Source organism: Mesocricetus auratus, unplaced genomic scaffold (genome assembly GCF_017639785.1).
Source record: "Mesocricetus auratus isolate SY011 unplaced genomic scaffold, BCM_Maur_2.0 Super-Scaffold_100011, whole genome shotgun sequence".
In the NCBI taxonomy this organism is placed as follows: Eukaryota; Metazoa; Chordata; class Mammalia; order Rodentia; family Cricetidae; genus Mesocricetus; species Mesocricetus auratus.
In genome coordinates, this window is record NW_024429195.1 from 16,364,308 (window position 1) to 16,387,163 (window position 22,856).

Genomic DNA, 22,856 nt, shown 5'->3' on the forward strand with positions numbered 1-22,856 from the left:
CATACATACATACATACATACATATATATATGCAAAGTGTTGGGCACATTTGCTTTGTTGATAAAATGATTGCAAAATGAATGAGATTAATAGTAGCAAAACCTAGTGTCACAGCTGATATACTAACACTCTGGAGTTTGAAATAGGGCAATCATTAGTTTTAAGTCAATGAGGACCCTACTAGCTTTGCAAGGAATTAGTTTAAAAAACAAATTAAAATAACAATGATAGTGGATTTTTGTTACCAGTTTAGCTAATTGCTGAGGGTATAGAAAACTAATATTTTTTCTACCAAGGGAGCTTTTGTCAACAAACATTAACAGGCTCCATTTGAACTCTTTTAAATTTACCCTATTTTCAATCTCAAGTAATTATATTAAACATTCTCTTTAGTCCCTAACCTTGTCTTGTTCAAATGAATTTTAATTCTACAGATAATCTTCATTAACAGTTAAAGTAAATTCTGCTTATAGTACCTTAAAATAGAAACCTCAAATGAAACTAAAGTTACAAATATGAAACCTTTTCATTTCATACAGTAATATATCTACACCTACAATGGGCACCAATAACTTATTATTTTGGGAAGCTAAATGTATATAATGGCCTTTGGCTTTGGATTTATATTGCAGATCCGAAGCTGTGCTAACTAGCTGTGGTTTGCTTTCATTATGCTAGTTTAATATCTTGGAGAAGTAATTAGAGAGAAAATGTGGAACTATTACTACAAAAACTGTCTTTATTAAATTTAAAACCATTTGTATTTTCACCAGTATAATTAATTTTCCAAAGTGATTTTGACATTATACTTTACCCCTAAATGATTTTATGTAATTTTCATAATAATAATAACACTGTAAACTAAATAACTCTACCACTAATACAAATGGTGGATTTTATTTAAAAATCCCATATTAAAGTACCTAAAATTTCCTAAATAATACTCACAGTTGGTTTATTTTGCTAATTCTCAATAGAGAGATTTACCACATGAGAGCCATATTTAAACTCCACATTAAGATTCTCAGTGGAACTGCTAAGAAGATATGTGTGATTTAAGTGGTTTGTGTAAAGGATTTATTCACACCAATAAGACACCTGAAGGCTCCAAGATCTATAGAAAGTATGAAGGGAAGGAGCAAACCAGAGCTTCTAGAGCACTGACAGTGTTGCTTAGTTGGGGAGGATGAGTCTGTTCATTTTAAGGCCTTTGAGTGTCTGGATAAATATTATCCGTACTAGGAGGGACAGTCTACCAATATAGGTATCAAACACAACAAACCACTTTCTCATAGAAACATCTGTGGTTAATATAATATTTCACTAAATATGTAGCAAACCCATGATAAAACAAGTTAATTAACAGTATTAAGCATCTCAGACAGTTCATGTTATTAGTGTTTTAATTAAAACGTCATGTGTGGTGATGCCTCAGCATATAAAGCACTTGGCAGGAAGCAACAGGAAAGGATGCTCAATCTGCAGCATCTACCCAAACGCCAGGTAGGGGAATAGCTTGTCTACAATCCCAGTGCCTAGTAAGGAGAACAGGGGATTCCTAGAGTAAACAGGCTAAATCTAACTACAACTGGCTAAATCTGCAAAATTATGGAGATGCAGGTTCTCTAAATAAGGTGGAAAATGCTAACGAACAAAGAGTCATTAAGCTACTAGCTTTTACATGCATTGGTGTACATGTACCTGCACCCAAAAGTGTGTCCATATGCATATAAATATATATAAATACTTGAAGACAGATTTACATATACAAAAACAAACAAGACAATATGGTTACTCATGAAACAAAATATTCAGAGGTCTCAGTTTTTCTTTTTCAGCTAATTTTATTGGGGTATAATTATAAATCTACTTTTTTCAAATATACTCTTAAAAGTTATCTCATAATGTCTTCCTCATTTTAATATCTTAATCATCATACATTTTTCAAAGGTAAGAGATTAATGTTGGTACAGTATACTGTCAGACATTATTTGGATTTCACAAGAGGGTCTTTGTTTTGGCTTGGCTATATGTATGTATGTATGTACATATATGATGTAGGTGTGTGTGCATGTGTTTGTCTATATTATAATCATTTCAATGTTTGGTCTAAGCCACTTCACTATATTTGCTTGAACTAACTAACGTATCTTTTTTGAATCAGGAATAATGTCTGAATCTTTTTTTCACAAAGTGTTGAGAGTGTGCAGTTGAACCCATCTTTTCACAGAGGCAATGGGCTTGGTGCAAGTATGTCACAATGTGAAGTCCCCTCATAACCTCAGCTTATCACTGGCCACAGGACAGCCATATACCTCAACCGTGTGGATAATAATACCACTTAACTAGCATCATGTTTTTAGGTTTTCTTTCTTATATATTGATGATTTTCCCTGTTCCTTACACTATGTTTGAGATTTTTGAAAGCAAATCACTAGGAGCTTATGAGGGAGCAGGGTAGTAGAAATTTAACTCTACCTCCCGCAAAAGAGAGAGTTTATATCATTTATTCTAATTTTTCCTACATGGGAAATTTGAAAGACTGTTTAGTTTTCAAAACTCCCATTTCTGGCTTTGTCAGCTCATATATCTGGACCCCCCCAAATGTGAGTGTCAGTGAGAAGGCCTGGACAACCTATGGGGCTCTGAGCTGTGGATCAGTGTCTATTCCTGGTATACAATCTGTCTTCATGTGCCTATAGCACAAAGAGAGATGCTCTCTCAGCCTGGACTCTTAGGGGAGTGCCTTGACCCTACCAAGAGTAAAATGATAGACTCTAGACATCCCCTATGTGGAAGTATGTGGCAATAGGGTGGGAGGGAGGGTGGAAGGGGAGTGTGGGAGGAGGGGAGGGAGAGGGAACTGGGATTGACATGTAAAACAAGCTATTTAAAATTTAAAAAAAAACTAACGGAAAAAAATATTTTTAATTTTGAATTTCAGCCCAAATATTCTGTTATCTATGTTGTGGCTTGTTCCAATGTGTAATTTTTCCATATGTATATTTACAGAAATGTCCATGATTATGAAGACTACTTTTCCATTCCTCATTTAATGTTTGGTAAACCTACTTTCCATCATCTGATTACTTCAGTAAATTAATTTGACATGTGAGGCATTATTAAAATACATTTGCTATGGAGACTATGAGAATTCATAGAATGTAAAAAAGTAAGCTATCAAGCCATCTGTCAGTGAAATCTTGGTGCTTAAAAGGATGCTCCCTTTCTTGACACTTGTACATATCTCCCACTTCTCATATGCTGCTCTCAATTTGACAGCTGCATGGGTGATTGGAACCTTCACCTGTGAAATTCAAATTCAAATGCTTAATATGTCATTTTTAGCTAAAATAATATAGAGTAATGGAAAGGCTATCTATATTTATACATGCATATATTTGTATATTGGTGGTTTATCTTGTCACCAGTGCACAAATGAAGCCTCAATGTGTCACATTCATTTGAGAGAGGACTTCCAGCTTTAATATTTTATGCAAAGTATACATTTCTATGTATCCACAAGTGTTGAGCTTCATTTTTTTAACAAGATAATTTTAATAAACTCAAGATCAAATATATCATCATATGCTATCTACTTTTGTTTTATTTGGAAATGTATTCATCTTTATTTTTAAGTGTGTGGGTACTTTGCCTGTGTGTATGACTGTGTACCATGTACGGGGAGTCTAAACAAGCAAAGAAGAAGAGTGTCAGATACCTTGAAACTGAAATTACAGATTGTGAGTGCTCTGAATTGAACCTGGGTCCTCTGAGGGAACAATCAGTGCTCTTAACCACTGAGTTATCTTACCATGCCCTACTTAAAAATATTCTGTGCATGCAAATTTTACAGAAAGAAATTTTATGTAGCTCAAACTTTTAGTTGTAAGATATTTTCATCTCTGCAACACATAAAATAATCTCTCAATTATGCCAATGAACAATCAAACACCACAAACAAATAACAAGCCAAGTACAGCACTTGTAATAGAGTGGGTCCTTGATGTTTTTCTACCTTCCTTCTTCAAAAGCAGATGTTAGCAGCATTTATTATGTAAATATAATCACATACTTTTATGTTTAATGTGATTAATTCTATGGTTCAAATTCCAGTTGATTCCCCTTCATATTTTACCATCTCTCAATTTAAATGTATAGTTACTTTTTCAGATATGAGGGCACATTTTTATATAGGTTTTATGTTTATTAGAGTGCATGTGTGTTTAAGAATGTATGAATATATATGCATGTGTGCAAGCAGCTTCATGTCCATAAATATGCATTTATGTGAGGTCAACCTTGGCTGTTCTCTTCATGAGACATTCATCTTGTTGATAGGACCTTGTCTTTCATTGGCATGGAGTTCCTTAAGTGTGTTTATTTCCTACACAGTGAACAACAGGGATTAAACTATCTCTGGCTCCCTAGCACTGGAATTACATACATGTACCTTAAACCTGGCTTTTCTCCTACATCGGATCAGGGGATCTAACTCAGGTCTCAATGAACTGGCTATACCCCAAAACAGTATTTTTATTTAATAGTTTGTGAAACACTGGTGTAAACTCCCATAAGGTCAAATCATAATGAATGGTTCATGTTTATATACCCATGTTTATTTTGTAATCCTTCAAGGTATGAAGACAAATCTCATGAGCATCTACAAAATATCTTCTAAGTGACAAAAGAACTCTCTACTGCATGAAGATCGGGGCCTTTCCTATACCTGTATCCACTTTTTCCTTAAGAGCACACCAACTCTTGTTGGGTAGCTTTTTTCTCTAATCTCTTGGCATTGTTATTTAGAGAGAGATTAAATGAAATAAAATGAAATGGCAGTATGTGATAATATTCGTGTCATGATCGTTTATCACAAACTCTGAACACATTTATGGAAGTTCTGATGGAAGAGTGTCTGTGATACTTAGTAGAAGATCTGATGGAGGAGTGTCTGTGATACTTAGTGGATGGTCTGATGGAGGTGGATTTGTGATCCTTAGTAGAGGGTCTAATGAAGGAGAGTCTATAATGCTTAACACAGACAGATTTTGCTTTCCTCATATGTCTCTTTCTGACATTATCTACTATCTTGGTACATATTTTCATCGGCTTCTGCACAGGGACTATAACAGTAATGATTACTACTCCAGTCACCATAAATACATGGTTCTTGTTCTTTAATCTCTAGTTGCTATTCATTGTCTCTCCTAAGGAGCCCACAGGCTTATGGTCCAGGCATCATTAACATGAGTTCTGATCACAGTTAAGAGGATATAAATTGATAAGAAGTTAGTTAAATTTGATAAAATCAGCATCCTTGAAAGGTAAGCTGATTTTCCAGGGCTATAGAAATTTACTGAGAATAGTGTTATATAGTGTGAGAATGCAAAACAATCTCAATAACACATAGTTTGCACTGATATGTTTCTTGTATTACTTCTTGAACTTTATGAATATGTATGCATTTATGCAAATCACATAAGTATCTTCCTTGAAATTTTTTTCGTATCATTGAATATTTTAAATATGCTGGTAAATGCCAATGGCTGTGTAGATTACTACCAGTAAATAATTTAAACCCTATACCAAAGATTATTTTCCATATAACTTGAAGGACATATATTCAGTTATTAAATTTTCAGTCAGTAATATATAGTCAAATAGTTATAGGTAGAATTCTTGGTCAATGGGATAGCTCCAAGGGTAAAGACATTGTCAACAGGCCTAATGAACTGATTTGAATTCCTGGAAGAAATGTGTTAGAGAACCAATGTATTTAAGCTAGCCTATGATTTCCATAGGTATGTCAACGCACACATGTACCGCTCTCTGTGTCTCTTGCATACAGACACACACACACACACACACACACACACATACACACAATCAATCAATAAAATGGAAGACAAAAAAAAACTTTTGCAAGACTCTGTTTCTAGATACAACAGGGATGCTACACTTATAGATGAAGAGCAAATATAGTTCTCAGAGATGGACAATTAGTCTTCTGCATATACGAGCACCTTTAATAGTTAATTTATCCCAATCGGTCATCCCAAAAAGCATACAAGCAACATTAAACAGACCCAGTAAGCTATATTTTTGTTTCTATTCATATTCTTAAACAGAGAGAATGAGAAAGAGATAACGTTTATGTGGAAATATTAAAGAGGCCATGAATTTGAAAAAAAGTGCTGGAAATATGGGTGATGTTTAAAAGAGGAGAGGGGTGACTATGTTATACTTGTTTTAACTAAGAAAAATATCATATACCTAAAAGTAGATTTTGAGTTTGGCAAAATAATCTCTGTAAGATTAATTTGCAAAGTAACAAAATACTGAGGTTTAAAATTAAAATTAAATTTAAATATTTTAATGATTCATTTCTGTGCCTTCTTGTGTATAGGCAACAAGGAAAACAACATCAAGACAAAGACAAGAACACTCATCTTCACACCTTTGATAATGCACTTAGATTAACTTCATATTGGATCTTTCAGTGCCTAAAACAGATTTTTTCTGTCTAAACACAAATTTTCATTGGAGATAGACAAATACTCTTTAGATATTAATAAAGCCATTATTTTAGATATTTTAAAAGGACAATTATACTACACTCACAATGTTTAGTATTAAATTTTATTTAAAATTTTTCCCTCAGCATACTAAAAAGAATATTAACAATTCATATACATCCAGGTAGTTTTGGTTTGACTCCACAACTTTTGCTATAGCCAACTGACACCAAGATTTGTAAATGCTTATACCTTCCAACACCAATTTAGTGTATTTTCACAATGCAAAGATACAATATATATTATCATCTAAAAATATCATTTTTTGAAGTGTTTATTTTTCAAATTCATAAAATAACTTCTGTGTGTATAAATTTTGGAGCTCCTGAATCTTGGTCCTTTAGATAATCAAATATAGAAGTGATTAATGTATGCTGTGATACATCGAGGGTATGTCAGATGGTCATTTGGAAAAAGACATTACTAGTAAACATGTTGGGAAGGATGGAATCAGTGAGATGCAGCAATTTCAAGGTTTCTTAAGTTAACAGTTTGCAGTGTAATGTATTTTAAATCAAGTTTAGAAACACAGAAACACTAAAGACAAGTAAGATAGAAAAGTTATCTCAGTTTAGCATATTCTAATAAGTTCAATTGTCTTAAGGGATGAATGTTTAAAGTTCCAATGCTCACACATTTTAAAGTTCACTGTGTTTTATTCTGCTCTATGTTACACCATGGCTGCTGTTTGAAAACAGATTCACTATTTCACCTTTCCAACTACACGCTTTGATGATCTATACTTCCACTTTTACCTATTCCATTTTAGGGGTGAAAACATGGCTAGACTCCATGGGAAAAATAAAGATTATCCAGAAGAACAACAAGCCAGAAAGTAGGTGAGCTTGAAGCCCTGTGCTAGTCTGCTTCCTGTTCATGTAACAAAATATTCAAGATACTTACAGATTAAAATATTATTTGGTTATAGTTTTAGAGATTTCGGGTTAGGGTAAATTGACTTCCTCACTTTGGGTATGTGTTGAAAATTATATCATGATAGAAATGTGATGGCTCAGAGTTTAAGAGCACTGTCTGTTCTTCTAGAGGTCCTGAGTTCAATTCCCAGCAACTACATGTTGGCTCACAACCATCTGTAATGAGATCTGATGCCTTCTTTAGGCATACAGGCATGTATGCAGATAAATCACTACATATATACTAAATAAATAAATCTTAAAAAAGAAGTGTGTGACAGATGTGATTGGTTTTAACTGTTAATGTGACAGAGTCTAGAATCACCCAGGAGTTGGCCCTCTGAACAAGACATTGGGGGACAATATTGATTATTTCAATTGAGATAGGAAGAAACATCCACTGTAGGGGCACCATTTATTGTGTGGGATCCTGGACTGTATAAATATGGAAAAGAACTGTGTGTAGGCACACATTGTTCTCTCTTTCTTTAGTCATTTCAGTTTCTCCCTGCTTTGAATTCACTGTTTTATGGACTGTGCTTGTAAGCCAGAAAAACATAAGATGTCTTACTTAGTTTTGTATTGCTATGAAGAGACAGATGACCCAGCAACTCATACAAAGGAAAACATTTAACTGGAGCTTGCTTACAGTGTCAGGGGTTTAGTGCAGTGAGCATGACAGCAGAGGCAGACATGGTAACTGCAGCAGTCGGAAGAGGGAGACACTGGGACATGCTTAGGATTTTGAAAATAAGGAGTTATCAAAAAAAAATTACCTGACAGGAAAACAAAGCAGCTGAGTAGACTGTAAGCTCTTATGAAAACATTTTCATAAAACTATGTTGAATATCTTAGTAGTATTTTTTGTTAAATCTTCATCTTGTGTAACAAAGAAAAGTTCAGGGCTCTAAGCAGTGGCCTTCAATGCAGATCTCACCTCCATCGTTGCCACAATCATAGCCACCAGCACCCTGTGTTCTCAGGCCATGCTCATATACTCCGGGCAATGTTGAAGGGACACATTAACATCAAAAATGACCTGCAAAACATATTCGAGGGAAGTGGGCCTGTGAATGTGGCAGCTTTCTCTTTTACACTCATTATGATACACTCTGTGCATCCATGTTTTAGTTTTCTCTTTGTTTTCACTGGGTCACTTCCTCCATGGGTGTATTTTATTTGCAGCCCACTTGCTTATCACTGTTCTTACTTCTTTAAGGAACCCGGGTAAAAAGAAATACAGAGGTGACCAAGGTAGCAGCTGTCAACAACTAAGTTAACCTCATTCAGAACATCCAGGTTGTGCTGCTGGAAATCCTACAACTTGGGCCACACCTGAATTATGGGATGTAGATGATTCTAGAACTCATAGTATAGAAAGGAGAATGGAAAACTTGAGCAGGTCTGAGTCAGTGAGTAAGTCCAATCAACTCAGTCACTGGAGCTCAGAATAAACTGTGATGTCCTCTCCCTCAAGTGCCTAATTCCTTTTAGATCCTCTCACAACAAGAGTAATTTAACCATCTCCATATATACTTTTGTTTAACTTAACACATATTGAAAACCCATTTATATAATTTTGCCTTATAAAAGTGAAAGCGCTGCATGAAACATCAATATCTCTTTGTCCCCCTCCCTTGCTATGATTTGTCACTAATAGGATCTGCTTCTCTTTATTGCGGGGCCCATTGATGGTGCTCGTGCATTCATCTCAGCCAATTTTAGAAAACATGTGTTTGAAATGATGGCATTCTCTTTATAAAGTGGTTTTAAGGTGATGTTAATTGATAGAATCTTATTTGCCCCAGTTCCGTATTTTATTGTAAATTAAAACATTCCTTCAATAGATGTAGCTAGCAGATACTGCCTCCTTTTATGGTACAGTTTAACAATATGTAATGTTCTTGCAATCTACAGAGCATAAAAATAGCTTTCTTTTGTTATCACTGGAGAGTTTTCTAATTTATTCTTCTTATTAAATCTCTTAGAAAAAGTAAAAGAGTGAAATTTGTGAATTACCCTGTATTAAAGACAACCTCACATTCTTTGCACAGGAGAATAGCGCATTAACACATACTTTGAAATAGGGCATACAGCCTTAAGAAAGAATAGTATGCAAATATTTATGAAACAATATTAACAATTAAATGAAGTTAATGAGGACTTCAAACAAAGTTGAATAAGCTCTTGTTGTTGCTAAAATAGGTGGAAAAGAAAGGATGTAAATATGGACTTTGCTTCTCTACTTTCACTTTGCATATATGTCTTTAAATGACTTCCTCCTCAAATGGATTTGTCAAAGGTTATTTAAATAAAAACATGTACATTGAACCAATATCTTTCCTTAAAGAGATGTCTCTCAAGAACGCCAAGCACATAGTTGGACTAAACAGTCACATTTGAGTACATGGAACCACTTACAATGAGATGCATTGAAAGCCTTACCCTTCCGATGCTGCCACCGCCTGCGTGAAGGGATGCAGGACATGCGCAGAGCTGTTGCAGCAGCTCTCACGAGACTGACTGTTAGGGGCGTTGCTGATGAGTTCGTGGTCACACGGTGCAGGCCTCACTACAGTGGCTTGAGATGACTCCCATCAAGCTGCTGGTGCAGCCTACTCAGAGGCCTGAAGGCCGGACATATGCCGAATACGAATCTGTGAATGAATGCATGGAAGGCATCTGTAAGATGTTTGAAGAACACCTGAAGCGAATGAACCCCTTCAGCCAATCCATCACGTACGGCATCAGTCAGTTGTTTGAGTTTATCGACCGTCTGGTGGACCTCAGCTGCCTCGTGTTCCGAGAAGATACCCAGACTTACAAGCCGTACAGCCGAGAGTGGATCAAAGAGAGAATCTACGTGCTCCTTACTCAGCAGGCATACCCAGCTGGGTCATAGTGATTTGGAAGCTTCTGGGGCTAGGGCTGGCTTGGACGACAGGTGTGTGTGGTTTGGTGGGGATCACTTTGAACCATACCCTATTTTTTCTTCTTTCTGTTATGTGATGGATGAGATATGGGCCTCTTTTTACTCTGAAAACTTCATTCCCCTTTTCACTGATTTTAATCTTTAACATAGTTTTATGATGCTATAGATGGAAATGGTTCACGTCTGCTTTATGACATTCACTATGCCAACTGTTTGAGGTAACGAGGGAGGTGACACTGATATATGAGGCTCTCCAGATTACGCAGTGAAAATAAGTTTAAACAGGATGGCAGGGGCATCAGGAAAGATTCGTTTAAGCATCCGATTTTGGAGAATTCTCTCACGGTGACTTAACTCAATTAGTTATGCTCCTGGTGAGGCAGAATAGGATGGCATCAGAAGGAAGACACTGGGACCAATCACCTCATAAATAGAAGGAAGCAAAATGTCTAGGCAGGAGCTGGGGATGCTCAAGGTATAATGTAGAAAGTCAGCAACCGGTGATCCATACTCAGCACATAGGTGCCAAACATCACTAGCAGCTATGAGCACGGAGAGGTGAGTTTCAGATTCATATCATAAAATACACATGATTTTATATTCCACTTTGATTCTATTTTAATAAGTATAAATGAAATCTAATAAATACATTTTCAGTCCATACATACATGGCCAAAAGAGAACAATGAATTTAATTATCATTATTATTTCTGGTCATGTATCTAACCCTGCATTCCCTTAATTTTACGCATCTTTGGATCAGCAGAAATGTGTTGCACTTCTCAATTTCTGACATTTTTTAATTGACTGATTAACGTTTGTCTCTTTTCATCATAAACAAGATTGTATAATAACCTTATGATTAGTGAATGACTTCTCTCTCCTACATCTAAGTGGGGATGCAAACGAATGTGGATGTGAAGCACATTAGAATATGACCTCTCTAGTGCTAATTAAATTAGCTAACAGTTTGAAGCAAATAAAGATAACTTTCTGATGACTGACTTCTGTGATAGCTGCAGCAACCCCAAGGAACTGTTATTGCCTTCAGCCCCCGTTTTGCAAATAGGAAAGTAAATCTCACAGAACACAGATTGTTCAAATGCATATCTTTAATAATTAAATGAAGACAAATTATTTCTTCCTCATCATTCTTTTACTGTACTCATCTATTATGTATAAGTATTTTATGGTTGGGCAAGTGGCTATTTTTCTATTTGTAAATAATGGTGTCCATAGGATACTATTAAATCTAGATATGGATTATGCTGCTGGACACTGAAATGAGGCATTCAGTGACCTGCTTTGGTTTCTGTGTATCACTTGGATTGTTTCCACTGATGTAATTCTGAAATCTAACTAGTATATAAATACACATGTCACCTTCGTTTGTGAATCATTTAAATTGATATTGTTACTTTTTAACATTTCATTTTAGTTTTTTGTTTGTACATATGTGTAGGCACATGCATCCCGTGATGGGCTTGTGGGGAAAAGAGAACAATTAAAAGGGTCAGTTCTTACCATTTAGTGGACTCCAGGGATTTAACTTGGGTGTTCAGGCTTAGCAACAGGTGCCTTAACTAACTGAACTGTCTCATTGCCCCCAAATTAAGATGTTTCAAGAGATGATCTCATATAGCCAGGGTTTACCTCAAAGTTGCTTTGTAGCTGTTAATGAACCTTGAACTTCATGTCCTCTTCTCCTTAGCACCCATGTGGTGGGATTACAAGTCTCCACCCATTCCTGCCTTATGTGATACTGAGGACTTAACCCAGAGTTTTCTCATGCTCGTCAAACACCCTACCAACTAATCTACATGACTATCCCTTTGACTTATATAAACAATACCCTTTAAAGGAAGAATAATATATAAAATTCAGTACTGCCCACTGTAGTTTTCATGTACTATAAGATCTTCTTGTGCTTTTGGATAAGTAGAACAGGAAGCACTGTGTATAACTCAAACTAAGCAACAACAGGAGGATAACTGGCAAATGAATGTCTGCCAGGTAATATTTTGTCATTATCTTTCCAAATTCAAATTCCTGATAAACAAAATGAAAGATAGCACTTGTGAAAGCTACAATATTAACTGTCTAGGCTGAAAAGACTGCAATGACAAAGAATCAAAATAGTGCACAAACAATCATTTGTTTATAAAGAACAACCATATAGGTATATACAAATAACCACAGGAGTCTCCTTGGCACTCACTAGCCAGCAGTAATACCTGTTTGGCAAGTTGTAGGCCAAGGACAGAGGACAGTTTGTTAATATAGCCATGTTACATGGTCCCTGAACAGTAGCACCAAGTAGCATGTGCACGCATGCACACATGTACCTGAATATATGTGAGCATTTAAACACAGCAAATACATATGCAAAGTTCAATAATATAAAACATAAAACTCTGCATCTGTGTTGTAACATGATTAGTTTAGAATAGCAATGATATAAACAAGCAGTGCTGTATATACATAATAAAATAATTTAGAAAATGGGGAAGTTTTAAAAATTTTTTTACTTTAATTTTAAATAGCTTGTTTTACATGTCAATCCCAGTTCCATCTCCCTCCCCTCCTCCTGCTCCCCCATCCCCCCCAGCCTCCCACCCTATTGCCAATTCCTTCCACATAGGGGATATCTAGAGTCTGTCATTTCTTTCAGAGTAGGGTCCAGGCACTCCCCTAAGAGTCCAGGCTGAGAGAGCATCCCTCTTTTTGATATGGGCACACGATGACTGTTTGTATTCCAGGGATAGCCACTGATCCACTGCTCAGGGCCCCATAGGTTGCCCAAGCCTTCTTCAAGGGGAAGTTTGAAGTATAATGTGAGAAAAATATATATGATAAAGTGTGTACCAATGTATGTTTCTTTTGATATGTTTTCCTGAATATATATATACATATATACATATATATATATATATATATATATTGTTTTATTGACCCACAGGGAAGATTCGTGATCAAAGACGCAAGAGTAAGCTGTAGCAACGAGCTATTTCCCATGGAAGGCTACACCTAACCTGCAAATTATTTTTCTTCACATGAGCTTTGAAAATATATGGCCTTGAAGTCTGTGTTGTCACCTACCAATAAAATTCAAAACAAATCATAGTAAAAGAATCATGTTAAGTTGCTTTAAGTTTTAGAAATGTGCAAATGGAGGTATCACTGTCTCCCACCCACCTGTTTTAAGATTTCTGGCAGCTGCTTCCCAAGTTACCACACAGAGGATTTTATTAAATATAAATGTTTGACCCATTATATCAGGCTTATTACTAACTGCTCTTACATTTAAACTAACCAGTTTCTATTAATCTATGTATTGCCATGTTTCTCATGGCTTTCCTTGTGCTCTAGTACATCTTGTTCCTCCAGTGGCTGGCTGGCGTCTCCCCCTGTTTCTACCCTTTCTGCCCGGCTTTATTCTGCATGGCTACAGTCCAAACCAGCTTCTTTAGTAATGAATGAGAGCAACACATATTCACAGCCTACAGAAGGATTAACCAACAGCAGATATGCTATATGATTTGCATGCTAGAAGAATATTGATATTACATCTTTTCATCCTTCTTTACCTTTTACCCATCACCTATTACTTGTATTTATGTTCATCATCATTGGATTTTGGATTTTGCCTTGAGATAAGTAAGGAAAGAGTGGATTCTAGCAAGTTGAAGGCTATCATCTTAGAGTTCCATAGGAAGCTTGGAATGATTGTATGTATTAAGCTCAGCTGTAGAAGTGGGAATGCAGACAGACTGAATAAAGGAAAAAAATGAGGTACCACAAGCTTCTAACAGAAACCAATCACCATCTCATTAATACTGGGGCTGGAAGTATCCCTGTAATCCCCTCTTTATTTTACTGCTATTATTATTATTATTATTATTATTAGTAGTAGTAGTAGTAGTAGTAGTAGTAGTAGTAGTGGTATCATTAATTATTATATTCTAACAAGGTTAGCCCATTGTACCAATATTAATCTGATCTAAACCTCATCTAAGGGGGTAACATTGGAAGTGAGCTTGTACTTATTGTCCCTGTACTCCCATTTTTCTGTGTGGGTTCCTTTTGTTTGACCCAGATGGAAATGATGAGCAGGTCTCAGAACTGGTTCTCTGCTGTTTGTGTGTCTAGAGTTACAGCTCCCAGGCCTTGGATATCAAAAAGCTTGCACATTACAGCGTTGGTGGTGCTGCTATTGTGCCTTGCACAGCAGAACCTACCCTAGGTCATCAGGCCCTAGCTCCCTAGAACTCCTGCAGTAACTGGACCACACAGGCTCTGCTGTGGTCTGTTACGTTCTCTGTTTCCTGACACAGATGTCCCAGAGTGCTCTTTGAAACCTTTCGGTTACCTTCGTACCACCACTGGTGCTGCAAACACTGCTGTCATTTCCTCATTATTTTTATTGTTTATTGTTGTTGTTACTGTTACTGTAACCTGGTGAACTCACTGTACCAATGGCAAAGTCATTGGAATGGAGTAGCATGGTTGTGATGTCCAAATGCAATAAAAGAATTTTCACCAATCACAGCTTAACTTCTAGTTCCACCAAAATTCCTTAAGAGTTAGTGCAGTGGGCCAGGGTAGCAGAGCCTGCCAGAGTAATGAATAGAATTCAAAGTTAATACAGCTCATGATCTCCATACTAAATGACCCAGGGGCAATTCACTCATGCTAAGCACGTGCTTTGCTGCTGACCCACACTCCTACCCCAGAGACTGGTAATTTAAATGGAAATATTTCATTAAAGCAATTAAATACTGCTGTTGCATTCATAAATAGGCACATACCTCCCTTTTTGTCTATCCCTCTCATTCATATACAAGCATAAATGAGACAAAGAACCATATGTTGTAAATAAAACACCTTTTCCCTAATGTGGGAGAGTAAGGATTGTGCTTGAGGTCTACATTAATGTCCTATGAACTAAAAAGGTGATATGCAAGTATAAAGGTACAAATATCCTGGAAAACATGACTCAATACAAGTAGATTAAATTTAAGGCATAAAATAACAGTATTTAATAAGTAAAAATAACTGGAGGAGGGAGGGGAATGGATAGCACTATCCAAGACCTTGAGGTGTTATGCAATGGAAAAACCAGTTAATCTGAGGAAATTATATTTGTGTACTGAAACCTATGTCTGCCATCACTTGCATGATTATATGGGCATGAAGAAATACAAATTTTTCTCAGTGTTTTGTATCAGTTTTTTTCCTAGTTGAAATGTTACTTTCTGGAGAAAGAAAGAATGGAGGCTCATAAGCCTCTAGAGGTTCATAAAATGTACCAGACACAGGAAGCCCCTCACCCAGGATACACCTGCTGTAACTGGAGGGGGGACACATTTGGATGGAGATGACTAAGAGTTGCACAGGCAATTACAGATACAGATTTTGGGAATTGTCACACTAATGAGTCTGGCTTTGTAGAGATGCAATTGCCTTTATGTTGCCCATGTTTCTGTAAGTAAACCTTCACACACATTCCTCTAAGCAACCTCAGTAAACTGAATGATTAAACAAATAAGTCCTGCTCTATTTTCCTGTTTGTATTCAGAGTTTTAATTTTGTGTATTTTTGTCTTTTTTGCCCGAGTTTAATGTTTCATTTCATGATCACAAGTTCAAAATGCCCATTTATTCAGTTTTTAATTTATTATTTTAAGTTTCTCACAAACATACAGCATATTTTCATTTGTAAAAGTGATTGCTACCTGACTAAGTTATTAAATTGTGGGGTTGTATGTTACTTATTAATCCACCAGATAATTTTCCTACTAGTATATTTTCCAACATTCCTTTGGTTGGGTTTTGTGTGCCCGTTTTTTGTAAATGGTGAATGTTCTGTTGAAAGTACATATAGAAAGACCTATTAATGTGTTATCCTTACTCAAAATTTAAATGTAATATGGGAAAAGCTAGTTTATTTCGGTTCATTCGTAACGTTGAGATCATAAATGTTTTTTCTGTCCACTGAGGATTTGGACTATTGTTTCCCATCATTCCACATTCTCTTCCCTTGGCTTGTGGAACTTGAGTTTTCTTGGGCATTTGTTCTTCCTTATTCCTCCAGGCATTTTGTTTTGCCCCTTACTTTGAATTTGACCTGATTATTCTGCTTTCTTTTTTTAAACTATACTATTCCATTCATGTTCATTTTCATTCCTTTTCACACTTCTTTCTTGTTAATTATCTTTCTGGTAATTTTTAATTTTACAGCCAGACTTAACAGCTAAAGCCTTCTGTTTTGTGAATTGTTTCATTTCTTTATCACTTATTTATAGTTTAATATGGATGCAAGGATGTTTTACAACTCTTTTACATTTTCTTCCCTTTTTTCCCCTCACTGAATTATATCAGTTTTCTTTGGGAACACATACTCTATTTTATTTTTCTCTTTCCCTTTTCTCAGCTGAAATAGGAAGCATTTTCTAACATTACTAATCATCATTCTCTGAGGTGTTCAAATATTGCTACAATATCTGTATCAGTGTCCTTGGACCCAAACTCTTCTTGTTCTATTACTGTTTTTCTGACTGGACAAGATGTTGAGAAGTGTCTATCTGGCATGAACTGCTGCTGATACACATCAAACCCAGAGGAACACCCTGGGATCATAACTCTCATCTGTAGTTTTGTATATGTACACACACACACACACACACACACACACACACAATCATTTAGCTTATTCTCTAAATATCATTGCCACCACAAAATATTTTTAAAAGACAGTCACTTTGTAGTTCATAATGTGCCTCTTTTTCAGATGGAAATATTGGGTTTGATTTTTCCTACACTTCTCCCTGGAATAGCCTCTCACACTCAAATTGACTTATTTAGATAACTATTCCTTATCTAAGCCTCTAAAACATTTCCCCAATAATTTGTGACAAAGTAGCCAGATCTGATTCTGATTTTTATCTTTTACAACTGATTGTAAATATTTGGGTGTTTTTTTCAAACCAGTCTCATTGCCATTTTACTATCATTATCCCTGGTACTGCAGTACTCTAGTTACTAGAATACAGTAGTTGATGTGTACACTGTCCTGGTGTCTCAGCTGAGTGATCTCCTTTATTTCATTATTGTATTTTATGTACCTTTGTTTTATTTTTAAGCATTTATTATTATTTTTGAGGTTTTAATATAATTGCATCATTTCTCCATTCCTGTTTCTCCCTCTAACCACTAACATGTAACTCCTGGCTTTCTTTCAAATTCATGGAGTCTTTTTTCACTACTTGGCATAGCATTCATGCATGTACGTATATATTCTTAAATACAACCAGATCCTTTGGCACATTGTTACATGTATGTATGTTTTAAGGGCTGGACATTTGGTATTGGGTAACCAATTGTTGTGCTCTTTGTAGAAGACTATTTCCCCTGCTCTCAGCATTCCTTAATTGCCTATGGTTCTTTGCATATGGGTAAGGCCTCATGGACCTTTTCCTGTTCCTTTGGTGTGTCTAATGTGATAATCCATACTCTGCTCATTTTTAGGAAGTAATTTTTAATTTATATTAGAAACAAGCTTGCTTCATATGTCAATCCCAGCTACCTCTCTCTACCCTCTTCCCCCATCCCCTTTAAAAACTCCCACAAACCCCAACCAATCCCCCCTCCACTCTCCAAGGAGGTTAAGGCCATTCAGGGAGGGGGTATCCAAAATCTGTCATATCATCCCTGGAAGGGCCTAGACCCTCCCCAATGTGTCCAGGTTGAGATAATATTCCTCCATGTGGAATGGGCTCCTAAAGTTCATCTGGATGCCAGAGATAAATGCTGATCTATTGCCCAAGGCCCCAAAGAATGCCAAGATCTACTCAGTGACATCCACATTCAGGGGGTCTGGATTAGTACCATGCTGGATTCCCAGTCTGGGGTTCAAGAGCTCCCCCTTGTTCAGGTCAGTTGTTTCTGTGGGTTAAACAAGCCTATTCTTGACCCGTATGCTTATCAGTCCTCCCTCTTGTCACTGGATATCTTGAGTTCAACTCAGTGTTTAGCTGAAGATGTCTGCCTCTGCTTCCTTCAGCCACTGGATGGGATATTAGGAAGTTGTCAATTACAATATCGGGGAAGGGCATTTACGGTAGCCTCTCCACTGTTGGTAAGATTGTGAGTTGGTGTCATCCTTGTAGGTTTCTGGATATATCACTAGTGCCAGATCTCTCTTCAAACCTATAATGGCTTCTTCTATTATGGTATCACTCATCCCACTCTCCTCTATTCCTGCTCCCCCATGTCCTCCCCTCCGCACCTCTTCACTCCTACTATTTCTTCCAGCTTCCTCTCCCATCCCCCCATGCTCCCAATCCCCTCAGAAGATTCTGTCCTGTTCCCTTTCTCTGGAGTACCATGTATGTCTCGCTTAGGATCATCTTGTTTTCCAGACTCTCTGGTTGTGGGATTGTAGGCTAGCCCTACCTGTTTCATGCTTAAAATCCACATATAAGTGAGGACATACCATGTGTGTCTTATTGTTACTGGATTACCTCACTCAGGATAGTTTCTTCTATTTCCATCCATTTTCCAGCAAATTTCAAGATTCCATTGTTTTTTTTCTGCTGAGTAGTACTCCACTGTGCAAATATACCACATTTTCTCTATCCACTCTTCAGTCAAGGGTCATCTAGGTTCTTTCCAGGTTCTGGCTATTAAAATTAATGCTTCTATGAACATAGTGGAACATATGTATATGTTTTATGAAAGTACATCTTTTAGGTATATGCCTAAGAGTGGAATTCTGAATCTTGTGGTAGACTGATTCCCATTTTCTTAGGCAGCTCCATACTGATTTCCAAAGTGGCTGTATGAGTTGGCACTCCCAAAAGCAATAGAAGAATGGTCCCCTATGTCCACATCCTCTCCAGCATAAATTGTCATTGGTGTTTTTGATTTTAGCCTTTCTGATAGGAGTCAGATGGTATCTCAGAGTTGTTTGTTTTGATTTTCATTTCCCTGATGACTAAGGATATTGAACACTTTCTCAAGTGTATCTCAGTCATTTTAGGTTCCTCTATTAAGAATTCTTTATTTAGTTCTGTATCCCACTTTTGAAGTGGATCCTTTGGTGTTTGAGAGATTTGTTTCTTGAGATCTTCATAAATTTGGGGAATCAGACCTCTGTCAGATGTGGGGTTTGTGAATATCTTTTCCCATTCTGTGGGCTTCCTTTTTGTCTTGTTGACTGTGTCCTTTGCCTTACAAAAGCTTCACAGTTTCAGGAGGCCCCATTTGTTAATTGTCAATCTTAGTGTCTGTTGTACTGGTGTTAAGGAAGTGTTCTCCTGTACCAATTTGTTCGAGAATTCCTCCCACTTTCTCTTCTAAGAGTTTCAGTGTGGCTGGATTTATGCTGAGGTCTTTGATCCATTGTTTACTTAAGTTTTGTACATGGCGATAGACATGGATCCGTCTACATTCTTCTACATGCAAGCATCCAGGTATGCCAACAACATTTGTTGAAAATATTTTCTTTTTTCCATTGTATATTTTTAGCTTCTTCGTCAAAGATCAGATGTTTATACATGTATGGTTTAATATCAGGGTGTTCAATTCGATTCTGTTGGTCTACAAATTTGCTACAAAAAGAGAAACATTGTATGTACTCACTCATATATGGATTTTAGAAATGGATCAGGGGAGTGCCAGCCTACAGTCCCACTGCCAGAGAGTCTGGAAAACAGAATCTTCAAGCAATGACTGATGGAAGCATAGGCAGACACCCACAGCTAAACACTAAGTTGAAATCAAGATACCCAGTGACAAGAGGGAGGACTGATAAACATAGTGGTCAAGAATGGGCTTGTTTAACCCACAGAAACAGCTGACCTGAACAAGGGGGAGCTCTTCAACCACAGACTGATGGGACTGATCCAGACCCCCTGAATGTGGGTGTCAGTGACGAGGCCTAGGCAATCTATGATGCCTTGGGTAGTAGATCAGTATTTATCCCTGGAATACATATGGACTTTGGGTGCCCATCCCACAATGAGAGATGCTCTCTCACCCTGGACTCTTGGGGGAGGGTCTAGGTCCTGCTCTGGATGAAATGACAGACTATGGATACCCCCCATCGAGGGCCTCACCCTCCCTGGGGAAAGGAGTGGAGGTTGAAGTAGGGGAAATGGGGGGAATTGTTGGGAGGGGGAAATGAGGTGATTGGTGGGAGGGCATGAGAGAAAGGGAGGAAAAGGAGAGGGAACTAGGATTGACATGTGAAGCATCCTTGTTTCGAATTTAAATTTAAAAATAAAAAGATATAAAAAAGAGCTAATTCCTGTGATCCTAAATTGTTCCACACAATAGAAGCAGGAGGTCCATTCCACACAAAGACAAAATTAAGAAAGAGAAGTGCAGACCAATATCCTTCATGAACATTGATGCAAAAAATATTTAACAAAATACTAGCAAATCGAATCCAAGAACACATCATTAAAATCATACACCATTATCAAACTAGGCTTCATCCCAGGCATTTAGGAAGTAATGTTAAGGAGACTTTATGGGTGTAGCTTTTGTAAAATTCCTACAAGACACAATCCCACAGAAATCTCCCTTATCCTTCGGCTCTTAAACACTTTTTTGCTGAGAGTAAGCTTGGCAGCTCACATTCTGACAGGTTGTGGTTTTCTGTCATGATCTGTTTCTGTTACAGTAGAGGTTTCATTGATGTTAGGTAAAGACTACCCTTATCTTTGTGTACAACAAATATTTAGAGTGCTGTTCGAGGTTATGGCTGCAGGTCTTTACTCACATATAGCAGGTAGGTTACTTAGCTGAGTTCCCATTTCTCTTCTTGATTTCTTTGACTGAACTCTATAACAGCCCTGATTTATTCCTTAGTGGCCGCGTAATATTTTATCAATAAAATTCCTTCCAAATCTTGCTCATAAATGCATATCATCAGGTGTTTTCATTTGCCAGTTCACCTCTTCCAGAAATCTTAACACAAAAGTTACTGCAAGGCAAATGCAATATTTTACTTCTCTCATTTTTGTCTACTTTCTTTCCTAAAGTCACCATTCCAAGTTTTAATGTAACAATAAGTCAGTAACATATAAGCAATTACTATTTACAAATAGACAAAAGAATAGAAACTTGTATATTCATTTTTAAGATCATTAAGAAATGTACTTAGGCAGAAGTCCACAATGGTCAAAATACCAATATTTAACAAGGGTAATATACTTACTATTATATTGATGTTGTCAAACAACATATTCTGTCCAACAGATAATAAGTATTACACAATTGTGCTAATCTGTGTCATTGAAGGTGTGCATATTGAGGGAACCAATAAATACTCAAGCATGTTCAGATCATGTGACTCAAATACTTTTATCATAAGATTATGGATAGAGTCATAATTTCCTTGCATGAATAAAATGGAGATCATTTTTATCAGAGAAATATTTTGTTTTAACTGCTTCATATAATTCAATTCATTCCTGGAAAAAGGATAAGAAGAATAAGGAAGAGAAGGAGGTGGAGGAGGAGGAGGAGGAGGAGGAGGAGGAGGAGGAGACATGGTTTATTGTCTGGTATTATACCAAGAAAATATCCCGAACAATTTTGTATATACATAAATGCTACTTAATTTAATTACCATGACTACAAGCATGCCATGCAATTTCTCATTTTCATTAGGAATAACTTACTTAATAAATTCAGATTACTTCTGAAACCTGCTGAGTTTCAGAAGTAATCATCAAATATCGAACAAAAGGAAGAAACTTCCTACCATATTGCACAATGCAGACACTCACAGAGAGTAGGGGATATGAAACCATGAAGCACAGCTGCAGGAGATATTGACAGCAGCAATGTTGAGGGACTAGGGTACTAGGTACCAGTGGAGAGAAATTGAGAAAAGCATGCTGTGACGCTTGTAGAAAAAGATTCAATTTATATGGTCACCAGTTGTGTAGTAAGCTGGATGTGTCACAAATTAAGAGACAAATTGAGGAATCAGAAGAGATGACTTGTTTGAAAAGCAAAGTGTGGCACAGTAGATTCCCAGGAAACTGAGTTTTTTGAAGACTTGGGTGACGAATTAAGACAATTTCTCCTACAAAATTAAAGCTCCTGTTTTTTCAACTGCATAATGATTATTACCTAGCTATTATTATACATATCTGTGCTTTCCTTTGCATTTAATATTTAACATAAAGCAAAAATTTTGATAAACATTAAGAATTGAGACTTTTAGTGTTTTAAGTATTCCCAATAAAATAATAAAATATGGCCAGATATTGATGAAAGAGAGAAAGAGTAGGATTAAGAGAGGGAAATTAGGAGAGAGACAGACAGAGATAGAGACAGAGACAGAGACAGAGAATAAGTGAAAGAAAGATATTTACAAAGCACTGTCCTATGAAGGCAAGGCAGTCTATGACTTTTT

General features: G+C 36.7%; 1 protein-coding gene and 1 long non-coding RNA gene across 6 annotated transcripts in view; one reads left to right on the top strand and one right to left on the bottom strand.

The window, feature by feature from the left end:
* Positions 1 to 10,068, bottom strand: part of LOC121143196 — a 114,337-nt gene extending 104,269 nt beyond the window's left edge. For all 5 annotated transcript variants that reach the window (XR_005880362.1, XR_005880363.1, XR_005880360.1 and 2 more), the window contains exons 1-2: positions 9,938 to 10,068; positions 8,430 to 8,531 (exon numbers count right to left, since the gene is read on the bottom strand). This is a non-coding gene — a long non-coding RNA (uncharacterized LOC121143196). The remainder of the gene's footprint in view (positions 1 to 8,429; positions 8,532 to 9,937) is intronic.
* Positions 10,005 to 13,547, top strand: LOC101837139 (enhancer of rudimentary homolog). Its single transcript, XM_040754452.1, has 2 exons — positions 10,005 to 10,436; positions 13,384 to 13,547. The coding sequence occupies exon 1, from the start codon at positions 10,080 to 10,082 to the stop codon at positions 10,392 to 10,394; it is 315 nt and encodes a 104-aa protein (XP_040610386.1). The 5' UTR covers positions 10,005 to 10,079; the 3' UTR covers positions 10,395 to 10,436; positions 13,384 to 13,547.
* The last annotated feature ends 9,309 nt before the right edge of the window (positions 13,548 to 22,856 follow it).

Coding starts and splice junctions, on each gene's coding strand:
- LOC101837139 (XM_040754452.1), top strand. CDS start 10,080: ATGACTCCCATCAAGCTGCTGGTGCAGCCTACTCAGAGGCCTGAAGGC.